Here is an 11151-nt window from a genome sequence, read left to right on the forward strand (position 1 = left end):
AACGTTCTCGGAGGTCGAAAACGACCTTTAACCTTCCGTGTGTTTACCAACAAGTTCAGTTTGAGAAGCTACGAAAATCATAAATATTCTAAATATCCTCCTTCATCTAAACAACGCTGCTAACGGTTAGCTAAACGTCGCCGTAACGAGGTTTTCAAACCTTCGGATCTCCGTGTTCACGATGAAATCTGTTTATTGCAGCTCGGTTCAGGTGGGACTTCCTGTGACCTTTCACCTCTCTCTCTTTATGTCTCCCCAGTGCCGATTGGCCGGCCGTGGTTGTGACCAGCAGCCCTCCGATCTCCAGCAGATTGTAAACTGAACTAATGTTGCTGGTTCAACTCCGCCGAGGCTCAGATGGCATCGACTGTTACGCCGAAAAATAACCAATGCAACGAGAAACCGAAGCACCGCTTCTTCTCCAACCTGGAACTTTGCACATGACTCCAAAAAACACGAAGAGAAGGAGGTTGGACTGACGGCAGCTCGTCGAAGTCGTATTTTTGCTGGTTTCTCCGGGACTTGAAGTGAGTGTACAGTTTGGTCCGTTTGTTCGTGGTCTCCGGTGACGACTCAATCCGTCTTTAATCGCTGTTGTTCCGAGCTGCTCGCCGGGTCGTGATGTGGTCCAATCAACCTCGTGGTCAGTGTAAAGAAAAAAATATATATCTATATATATAAATGATTCCCTCAAGTCTCGAACGTGCGACCGCTTCAGTCACGAAACACACGAAACCTTAACGCAGAAGTATTTTTGTATTTCAGACCGTTTTCCCGGGAATGTCGACGGATCCGTGTTTTGTTGGCATGAAGTCGTTCGTTGGTTTCTTTGGACTGAAGCTTCGTGTCCAGTTCGTTCCTCCTTCCAGGTTCAGCATGACGACGTCAGGGCAGTTCGGGGGCGGGGCTCTGTTAGGCTCCGCCCCTCGAACCGGCCCGCCGTCGGACCTGTCGGTGTTCGTGTCGTGCTTTTTTTTGTGTGTTTTCTGTTCAGTTTTTTTAACTCACCAAAAACCACTCGACGTGTCTGCCGGAGAAGTGACGTGAAACCGGAGCGTGAAACTCCTCAAACGGATGCACAGTATTTTAACACTTTTCATGTTTGCACACAGTAATTATGGAATAAAAGCTAATTGAATATTGGATGCAACTGGGCATTACCTGTGGCAGCTCCTGTCGTTGATGCAGGTCGGTTTAACGTCCCCAGAAGACGCGTTAACTTTGTGTTCTTTCGTGGTGTCCAAAGAGTTCAGCTTCAAAAACCAGACCTGCACTAAACTCACTCTGCTGCACCGCAACTCTTTACGTCCAAAATATTTTACTACTTTTCACGCTGAGAGTTACACGAAAAGATCGTTACTGAAATCAAGTCTGTACGTAAAGTACGAAGCTAACGGTTAGCCTAGCGCAAACCGTCCCGCATCGTTTAATCCGTACAAAACTTCGAACACCGGGAGTGTTGTCTGCGCACACCTATGAGGTGGCATTACCACTGTTGCTATGGTAACGTGTTTTCGTACGACAGTCACTACTTTCTATTTTAACACTTTGATTTTAAAGTCAGTTTTCAACAATTGTTCCGGATTATTTATCAAAAGTGTGATTGTTCCAATTTCAGTCACAACAGCTTCCTGTTTATGTTTCAGAATAAAAGCCATGATTTAATATTAAAGGTTTCTGGCTGCTGAAACATGAAAGGCTTTTCATTTGAAGGGGATTCAGGAAATGGTTCTGTTGCTTCGACAGCGCTTCACTCTGCAGTTTATGTTTTTTTGGGGAAGTTTTGTTAAGATTTTGAAACTTTGCTTTGTTCGCTGTTTCCACCTGTTCGTCTTTATGCTAAGCTAGGCTAACTGTCCCCCGCTCCATAAAAAAAAAATACAAAATATATCAAATACAAAGCATTTTCTTTTCTCTTAAAAACTAGAAATGAAAGGAGGATAAACAACAACCCGGTTTGACAAACAGAATTCGTTTCTCCAGAAACAGCCGAGTTCGAGTGTCGATCTTCTCCCGTAACCGTCAGCAGGACTTCGATCGCGTCCCGACGTGGAGGTTTTAGATTTCGAGGCTTCGTCCTGCAGTTCGGTCCTTTTAGGCTTTTATTCTGAAATGTTGACTCGCTGTCAAACACACGACACTCGAACTGTTTCAGCCTGAATGTGACTCTGTGCTTGTTTCTCATGTTGTTCTATTTATTTCTTCTGTCTGCATGTTCTCAGTCGGATTTTATTACTGTGCGCCGACACTAAAGAGCCGAGACGACTTTCTATCTGTATATTTTTGCATCACCGTCATTTATTGAAAAGTCCACTTTAATGCCACTTGTATTTATTTGCAGCAGAAGGACTGCATGTTTTCTATGAACTCACATGATTGGATGTATTTGAACTGAAATAAAACCTCGTCTCACGTGGATGTTGTGCACTCGAACCGGAGAGTCCGTCTTCTGTCTGTCCGTGTTTTCACCGCCGCTGCTGCATGCTGGGAAGTCGAGCTCCGCCGATCGGACGTTAACCCGCCGGCACTTTTGAACTTTTAAAAGGTTTAACTTCCTGTTTCTTCGGACGACAGTTTAAGTCACCACTTTTTATTCTAATTGTATTTTTTTTGTGCAAACTCATGAAATAAGAAAAGAGCCGCGGTATGAAGGCCGTCAGTGTGTTTAAAGACAGTGGAAGTGTTTGTGGTCTCGGGGAGTTCAGCTCGTAGGTGTTCGAGGAATCCTCCCGAGCTCCGCCGTCGCAGGACGCCGTGTGGGAGGGTGCGAACCAGCTGGAATCTCACACCAGCGCTGGCAGCCGGCGTTCCCGCCGGAGCGCTCGGTCCAAAGCCACAACGTCTCTGCTGAAGTTCGTCACGCGGTGACGCGACGCAGACGATCCGTCGTTCAGACGGAGCTGCTGCAGTTTGAGTCGGAGGGCGAGTTTTTATTTCACACCAGGATCAAACACACAAACAGTTTCCAAGTTAAAGAAAAAAGAAAACAAGGAGGAAGCAACAACCTGAAAATAAAATGACGCTGCTGCAAATTAATCAAATCAAAAATTACATTTCAGCAAAAAACTTCCAACACGTTATCAGCGCTAATTCAGTTGTTCGGTTTGTAGATGTCGGTTTTGAAGCCTCGAGTTCAGATTTTGTCCGTCGCCATCTTCAATGATCTCGGTCCAGAGAAGGCGGCGGTGTTTCTGGATCATGTTTCTATCTGGTTTCTTCTTTGGAGAGATTTAACCGCATTTGTGGACGCAGCGATGAACTGTGTTCACAGACGATGGTTTTCACAAGTGTTCCTGAGCCCATGCAGTGATTTCCACTCCAGAATAGTGTGTTTTTAATGCAGTGCTGCCTGAGGGCCCGAAGATCACCACCATCCAATATTGGTTTCCAGCCTTGTCCCTTGTGTTCAGAGATTTCTCCAGATAGAAATCAAACTGTTGATCGATCGTCTTTTATCTACTGTCGTGGATTTTATATCTGAGCGCACAAACATACTTTAATCTATAAAAAAAGAAAAATCTTGTTTTTCTTGCAAAGATTCAGAAATAAAAACACTGACTCGCGGTCATTTCATGACATTTACTTTTTTTTTCTCTGTTTAAAAATGTCGATAAAGTCTAAAGTTTAACATAAAAAACAAGGGGTTAAAAACACGACGTCACGTTAAACTCACGTTCACTTATCATCAAAAGCGTTGCGCTGCTGCGACCACTTTCCAACGTCTCCGGTTTGCTGCGGCGTGTTTTTCCTTTTTCTTTCCACTACAGACGGATCCACATGTTCCGCATCACATTTTCCTTTGATTTTCCAGCGCCGGCTGCGATACGGACCGGCGCTGAGCCTCAATACACCGTTAGCTTAATCTCAATAGTGAATCAGAGGGCCTCCCGGGGAGAAGCTCAAACAGGTCGGCCGCTCCGGTTCGTGACCCGGCCAGATAAAAGTGAGAAGAAGGAGCTTTTGTTTGTTGTTTGCGTGGTTCCCTTTGATGGCCGACCGCCGCGGCGATTTGGACGCTCCATTTGGGCGAGAAAGCTTCAAGGTGGCGGCGACGGGTCGACCACACGAACACCGACACCAAACGGCCTCCCGGAGAAGCTCGGTCCGTCACATACAGATGTGCGACCAGATGTTTTCTTGCTGCTCACTTCGAACCCAAAACACGTCGTTATTTTGTCCATTAAATGTTCCTGATAAAACCAGACTGAGTCTTTGGAGGGAAAGTTTCGGGACAGCTCCGTCTTTCAGGTCACAGGTCGGTAAACGACGGATATTTAAAGACGTTTCCGTCTCACCGTGTTGATGTGAGAAATAAACGCTTCATTGTGGAAATACGTTGTTATATTTGGCCAGAAAAGTTATAATAAAATGCTAATTTAACATTCAGCCGTTAGCTTGTTGAGATAAATAACTCATAACTGAAGATCTCTGATGAATAAATGTGCAAATAAATGTAAAGATTCTGAATTAAATGTTGATTTGTCCTTTAAAAAAGAAATCTAATTCAGGAGGAATCCCGTTCTAAAAGAAGGAAATAGTCCAAGTCCACTCTTCTGGAAAAAAATAAAACGCCGTAATGAATCCTCCAGTTCAGATTCTGTCCGTCAACATCTTTGATAGTTCGGAGCGGTTTGGAGCAGGAAGTGACCATATTTGGACGAGCTGGGGGAGGAGCCAGCGGTGGATCTGACCGATCTGATCGGAAACCTGACGATACTACGTCCCGCCCACCGATAGCTGTAACCTGACTGCACCACAGGCCTGTCAATCAAACAGACACGCCCCCAAAAACAGGTCTTCTTGAATCTTCTTTTCTAATGAATGAGGGATTATTTTCAGATGGACCTCCAGAAAACTAAGAAGAAGGAGTGACTTTAGCTAACAACACCGAGATAACTGATGGACACATTTGATTCACTTTGGATTTGATGAGAGAAGTTGAATGGGAGTCTATGGAGCCGGAGGCTTTTTGGAGCCGACCTCTAGTGGCACTCGCTGGTATTGCAGCTGAAGACACTTCTGGATCGGAACCATTTTACAGACCTGAAGCTACAAACTCTTTTATATCCAGTCTGTTGTCGGGACCGTTCCTGCCTCCCAGGAACCGGAGGCCCTGGAGTCGTCTCAGCGTGGACTTCGGTCCCTTGAGGCTCCCTGATATGGAAGTGAAGGATGAAAAGTTCACAAAGAGACAGGAAGTCTTATCTGCCAACGACTTCCTCTCCACAAACATGTGACGGTTTAGCGGCGCCCGTCACATCAGCCGGCCAGAAAATGACCCACAATTCAGCAGGAGCCGGAGGCGGGAGGACGGCGGTGGTCCGGACGGGAAAGCTTCTGTTCTCCTGCAGCTCTTCATCCAGGAAGTCCTTCACCTTCGTCTACTTCGGCCTGCAGCACCGGCGGTTTGTTGTCTGCTGAAACATGAAAACATCCAGCGAAGAATCTGTTTCGACTCTCGGTCGGACTGAAGCGAACAGAAACGAAGACGTTCTACTTCCTGTCTGAGTCCCGTTAACGCGGAACGATCCTTTAAGGACGTGCGACGCAGCAGCCGATTGGACGTGTCCTGTGATGTCATCGTGTAACGAGGTGTTTGCTGAGAGGACGACGTGTCGCTAATTGCTCTCGCAGAGTAAAGGAACGTGTGGCGGCCGCCGGGGGTCAAAGGTCACGGTATTACAGCTCCACGAGGGCCCGTTAGTCCGGCTGCAGACCTGCATAGTCAGCTCTTTATCTCCAGCGGGTTTTATCAGCCTCGTAACTCCAACTTTACAACGAACACAAACACTCGCCGCTTTCACCTTCAGCCACTGACGCGCTGAAGAACTACGAAGAAACAGAAACTCTGAAAAATGAAAAGTCTACGAGGTTAATTCAATTTAACTCGGAGGCACGTAGAGATAAAACAGATCTCTGCAGGATTCAGACTTCAGACTGACTTATCACTGGAAATCACTGCATGGGCTCAGGAACACTTGTGAAAACCATCGTCTGTGAACACAGTTCATCGCTGCGTCCACAAATGATGTTCAAACTCTCCAAAGAAGAAACTGAATCATGCTGAATGAGATATTCAGGTTTTGGAGCAACATGTGCTGCCATCCAGACAACGTGTCTTTCAGGGAAGGTCTTGTTTATTTCAGCAGAACAACGTCCAACCACATTCTGCACAATCAGCACTTTTACTTCAATACAAACATGTGCTTTTTCACTTGAATAAACTTTATAGTGGTAAAATGAGTTACTTTATTAACGAGGCTGACTTCCTGCTGTGAGAACCCTCTGATCTCATCATCATCATCATCATCACCACCATCATGTGCTTGTGCATGAGCTCCGTGTGTTTTTGCGGGGGGAGGGGGATGGGAGAGGGTGTGGGGGGGGGGGAGTGGGGCGTGACCTCCGTGTGTTTTTGCGGGCTGGGGGGGGGGGGGGCATCAGCAGACGGAGCAGGATGACATCAGCGCCCTGCTGGATCTTTGAGTGCAGTCAGCGGCGCCTTCAGTGCGCCAACATGCGGCGCGCGGAGCCGTGTGACCCGGACCTGCTGACCGGAGCGGTCCGCAGCTGAGCGCCTCCTCTCCGGCAGGGACCGAGACATGGACTCTCCTGCTGCCTCCTCCTCTCTCTCCTCGGAAAGTTGCTGAAGTTTCGGAGCGCGTAGCGCCGCGGTGCTCCCCGGTGCGCGCGGCGCTCTGTTGGATATCTGTCTCCGGTCTGCCGGTCCGAGGACAGTCGGGAGCTCGGTGCCGGTTCCAGGAGGACTACCTGAGGGCACCGCGAGCTGGAGGAGGAGGACATGGATAACTGTTACTTCCTGGCTCTGTTTGTGCTCCTGCTCTCTCTGGGCTTCAGGATCGATGAGGGCACGTGCCAACACTACTACCTCCTCCGTCCCATCCCCAGCGACACTCTGCCGGTGGAGGTCCTGAAGGAGGAACCGGACCCGGTGCTGGACCCGAAGGAGAAGGACCTGAACGAGACGGAGCTGCGGGGCGCGCTGGGCAGCCACTTCGACCCGGTCTTCATGTCCGTGTCCCCACCGGAGGACAAGCACGCAGGGAACGAGGACGTGAGCGACGCCGAGCTGCGGCAGAAGCTGTCCGGTTCGATGCCCAAAGAGATCCGGGTCCTGGAGTTCGAGGTGCAGCACGGCCGGAAGCAGAAGCCGGGCAGGAAGCTGCGGCGGCGGCTGCAGCTGTGGCTGTGGTCGTACGCGCTCTGCCCGGTGGTCTACGCCTGGACCGACCTGGGCAGCCGGTTCTGGCCGCGCTACGTGCGCGTGGGCAGCTGCTACAGTAAGCGGTCCTGCTCGGTACCGGAGGGGATGTTCTGCAGACCCAACAGAGCGACTCACTTCACGGTGCTGCGCTGGCGCTGCCTGCAGAGGAAGGCGGGTCTCCGGTGCTCCTGGATCTCCGTCCAGTACCCCGTCATCTCCGAGTGCAAGTGCTCGTGTCCCACCTGAGACCAGAACCCAGCAGAACTCCTCTCAGAGACCCGTTAACAGCTGGTTTTACATTTGACAGAACTTTGTATGAAAGGTCAGTATTATTAATATAGTCACGTGATGCCTCCTGTTGATATTTATGAACCCAACGTGAAGAGTTCTGATCCAATAAAAGACGGAATATTCTGATTTTTAATCACATGTTGTTTGAATCTGAACTTTTCATGAATATTTTTCATCTTCAGATTTTGTTCAATAAAAAGGGAAAGTTGGTTTAGAAAAGTCAACTCAGACTCTGTGATTTATTTTCTATTAGAATTTAAACTGCTGCAGTAAATATGATTATTTCATCGACTGGTTTTTAAAACGGTGAGAAACTGAATGTTTGTTTTGTTCATCAACAGTTTGTTCTTTAAACTGAAGGAGAGAAAAAAAACAAAGTTGTTGCAGAATATTTGAAAATATTTCAGATTTAAATCTTCTTGTTAGAAACTTAGATTTGTTTTGTGTGTTAAAACCTGAAATGTTCTGCAGTAAAAAGCTCCGGATTGAACAGCAGAACCTGAAGGGACCCGTCGGTACCGAGCTGATCCGGCTTCTAAAATACAGAACCGTGTCTTTAAAAGTTTTTCAGGAACTCTTTATTCAATAGAAACATTAATAATTTACTGAATTCAAACAAAAAGAATCAAAAGACAATAAACAACAACAAAAACATCCAACTCTAAAATAAAAAAAGAAAAAGAAACAAACTGTTAAAGAAGCTTCAGACTGGATTTTAATCTTTAAGATGAACTTCTTAAATCATGACGTTATTTACAGGCTGCTTGTTTGAGGATCCTCCAACAAGAACATTTGATGTTTTAAAGTTTTTCACATCATTTCTGACATTATTTTATCACATATGTGTCAAATTTTGGAAAACTGAGAGCAGATAAACAAAGAAAAACCCCAAAACTTCCAGAAACAACTTGATAAAGAAGGAAGTCATTTAGTTTGAATATTAAAGTCGTTCACACCTGAGGGTTCCTGTCAGGCAGCGCTGAGGGCGCCTCTGAACCCACCAGCCTGACACACCTGAGGCCTGAGTGTCGGTGGATCGTTGGGATCCGACGGAGACGGTTCTGGTGTCAGAAGGTAGAAACGTTCCGATCTGTGTTGTTGGTGGTGAACTGGTGTTCAGGTGAGTTTCATCTCAGAGGTTCAAACACTCTTATCTCTGCAGGTATTCAGGTCGAGGTCACGCCGGGCTTTGATGCAGGTGTCTGGTACCGCCAACCACGGACCTGCTCGGTGCCTTTAAAAAAACCTTCATGAAACAAACTACAGGATGAATTTAAAACCTGAAATTTACAAACCTGGGAAATAAAAACAGAATCTCAGAAACTCGTATTTAAATTATAATAGAACAAAGATGTTGAAAATGAGAGCTGCAATGTGTGTGTGTGTGTGTGTGTGTGTGTGTGTGTGTGTGTGTGTGTGTGTGTGTGTGTGTGTGTGTGTGTGCGTGTGTGTGTGTGTGTGTGCGTGTGTGTGTGTGTGTGTGTGTGTGTGTGTGTGTGTGTGTGTGTGTGTGTGTGTGTGTGTGTGTGTGTGTGTGTGTGTGGGGGGGGCAGCAGACTGTCTCCTCTCACCACGGTGAAAACCTGGAAACGTCTCGGTGTGACATCCGACTGGAGACTCTCCGAGCTTCAAAGACCACGTCAACGTTATTATTGTTCCAGGTTACGAAGAAGTCTCGTATTTGTTTATCCAACATGGAGGCTCTGATCGTCCTGATCGATCAGAATCCACCATCTTGTTTCTTCATCGGAACCAGAGAACGGGCCGGGTCGCCGCTGGGAGGACGAACCCGAGTCACCGAACCCTGAAACACCTGTTGGACTTTTATTCTAGTGATGGACAGTTTGGAGAAAGAGACAGACGGGTTCTAGGGGGACTGGTTCTAGAGAGACAGGTTCTAGGGGGACAGGTTCTAGAGAGATGGGTTCTAGAGGGACGGGTTCTAGAGAGACAGGTTCTAGGGGGACAGGTTCTAGAGAGATGGGTTCTAGAGGGACGGGTTCTAGAGAGACAGGTTCTAGAGGGACGGGTTCTTGAGAGACGGGTTTTAGAGAGACAGGTTCTAGAGGGATGGGTTCTAGAGAGACAGGTTCTAGAGGGACGGGTTCTGGAGGGACAGGTGCTAGGGGGACGGTTTCTAGAGAGACAGGTTCTAGAGGGACAGGTTCTAGAGAGACAGGTTCTAGAGGGACGGGTTCTAGAGGGACAGGTTCTAGGGGGACAGGTTCTAGAGAGATGGGTTCTAGAGGGACGGGTTCTAGAGAGACAGGTTCTAGGGGGACAGGTTCTAGAGAGATGGGTTCTAGAGGGACGGGTTCTAGAGAGACAGGTTCTAGAGGGACGGGTTCTTGAGAGACGGGTTTTAGAGAGACAGGTTCTAGAGGGATGGGTTCTAGAGAGACAGGTTCTAGAGGGACGGGTTCTGGAGGGACAGGTGCTAGGGGGACGGTTTCTAGAGAGACAGGTTCTAGAGGGACAGGTTCTAGAGAGACAGGTTCTAGAGGGACGGGTTCTAGAGGGACAGGTTCTAGAGAGACAGGTTCTAGAGGGACGGGTTCTAGAGGGACAGGTTCTAGAGAGACAGGTTCTAGAGGGATGGATTGTAGAGAGAGAGGTTCTAGGGGGATGGGTTCTATAGAGACAGGTTCTAGAGGGACGGGTTCTAGAGGGACTGTGTGTGTGTGTGTGTGTGTGTGTGTGTGTGTGTGTGTGTGTGTGTGTGTGTGTGTGTGTGTGTGTGTGTGTGTGTGTGTGTGTGTGTGTGTGTGTGTGTGTGTGTGTTGACAGCTATTGGTGTCGCCGCAGCAGCAGATTGACGACAGTCTGGCGGTTGCCGTGCCAACAGGGAGAGTCCTCCGACCCAGACAGGTTCTGCTGGTGTCTTTGTGGACGTTTTTCATGCCGTGACAGACGGAGAGAATTAATCACGTGACTTCAGCATCAGCTGTATGCAGAACTGAAGTATTTTGACCTGATGGTGGCGCCAGATGAAACCTGTGAGGATCACCGAAGTTATTTCAGTTCATCGTGAGGAGAACACGACGTCTGGACTCCAGGAGTTTCTGAGACGCTTCAGTCCGGACGAAGAAACACGCTGCTAGCATGGTGAAAAAAAAAAATAATATAAAAAATAAATATATATCCATACAATCAAATTTTGACAGGATTTTAGGAAATTAATGTAAACTAATGCTTGTTTCCATCGACTAAAAATTAGGAGTTAGTTTGTTGAGATAAACAGCAGGTGGCACTAATTCACCGACTGGTCCGTTTTAAAAGCTTTTTATACTCAGGTGGTGGAACACCTGCAGACAGACTGCAGAGTTTTTAAATGCAAATTTTATCAAACGTGCGAATTACATTTTGCATGTTTACATCGTGAGTTCATGTGTAAGATGGTCTAACAGCCACAAGGGGGCAGCAGTGTGTTTCTGTTTGTCCTTAAAGTGACCTCATATTTTATTTTGAAGGTGTTTAAACAGACTGTTTCTAAAAGAGTTCGTAGCTTCAGGTCTGTAAAATGGTTCTGATCCAGAAGTGTCTTCAGCTGCAATACCAGCGAGTGCCACTAGAGGTCGGCTCCAAAAAGCCTCCGGCTCCATAGACTCCCATTCAACTTCTCTCATCAAATCCAA

The 11151-nt window shown here is 47.3% G+C and overlaps 2 protein-coding genes across 4 annotated transcripts in view; both read left to right on the forward strand.

Moving 5' to 3' along the window:
- The window catches only part of ankfn1a (ankyrin repeat and fibronectin type III domain containing 1a), a 60121-nt gene extending 57607 nt beyond the window's left edge, over window positions 1-2514 (forward strand). For all 3 annotated transcript variants that reach the window (XM_069717552.1, XM_069717553.1, XM_069717554.1), the window contains one exon: window positions 260-2514. The gene's annotated coding sequence lies outside the window, so the exon portion shown is untranslated. The remainder of the gene's footprint in view (window positions 1-259) is intronic.
- Window positions 2515-6537: 4023 nt separating this feature from the next.
- Window positions 6538-7709, forward strand: nog3 (noggin 3). Its single transcript, XM_069717559.1, has one exon. The coding sequence runs from the start codon at window positions 6803-6805 to the stop codon at window positions 7469-7471; it is 669 nt and encodes a 222-aa protein (XP_069573660.1). The 5' UTR covers window positions 6538-6802; the 3' UTR covers window positions 7472-7709.
- Window positions 7710-11151: the final 3442 nt, after the last annotated feature.

This window comes from Brachyistius frenatus, unplaced genomic scaffold (genome assembly GCF_029030835.1).
Source record: "Brachyistius frenatus isolate BFR_SWC_R1_liver_20210118 unplaced genomic scaffold, ASM2903083v1 Contig_177, whole genome shotgun sequence".
Taxonomy (NCBI): domain Eukaryota; kingdom Metazoa; phylum Chordata; class Actinopteri; family Embiotocidae; genus Brachyistius; species Brachyistius frenatus.

Coding starts and splice junctions, on each gene's coding strand:
- nog3 (XM_069717559.1), top strand. CDS start 6,803: ATGGATAACTGTTACTTCCTGGCTCTGTTTGTGCTCCTGCTCTCTCTG.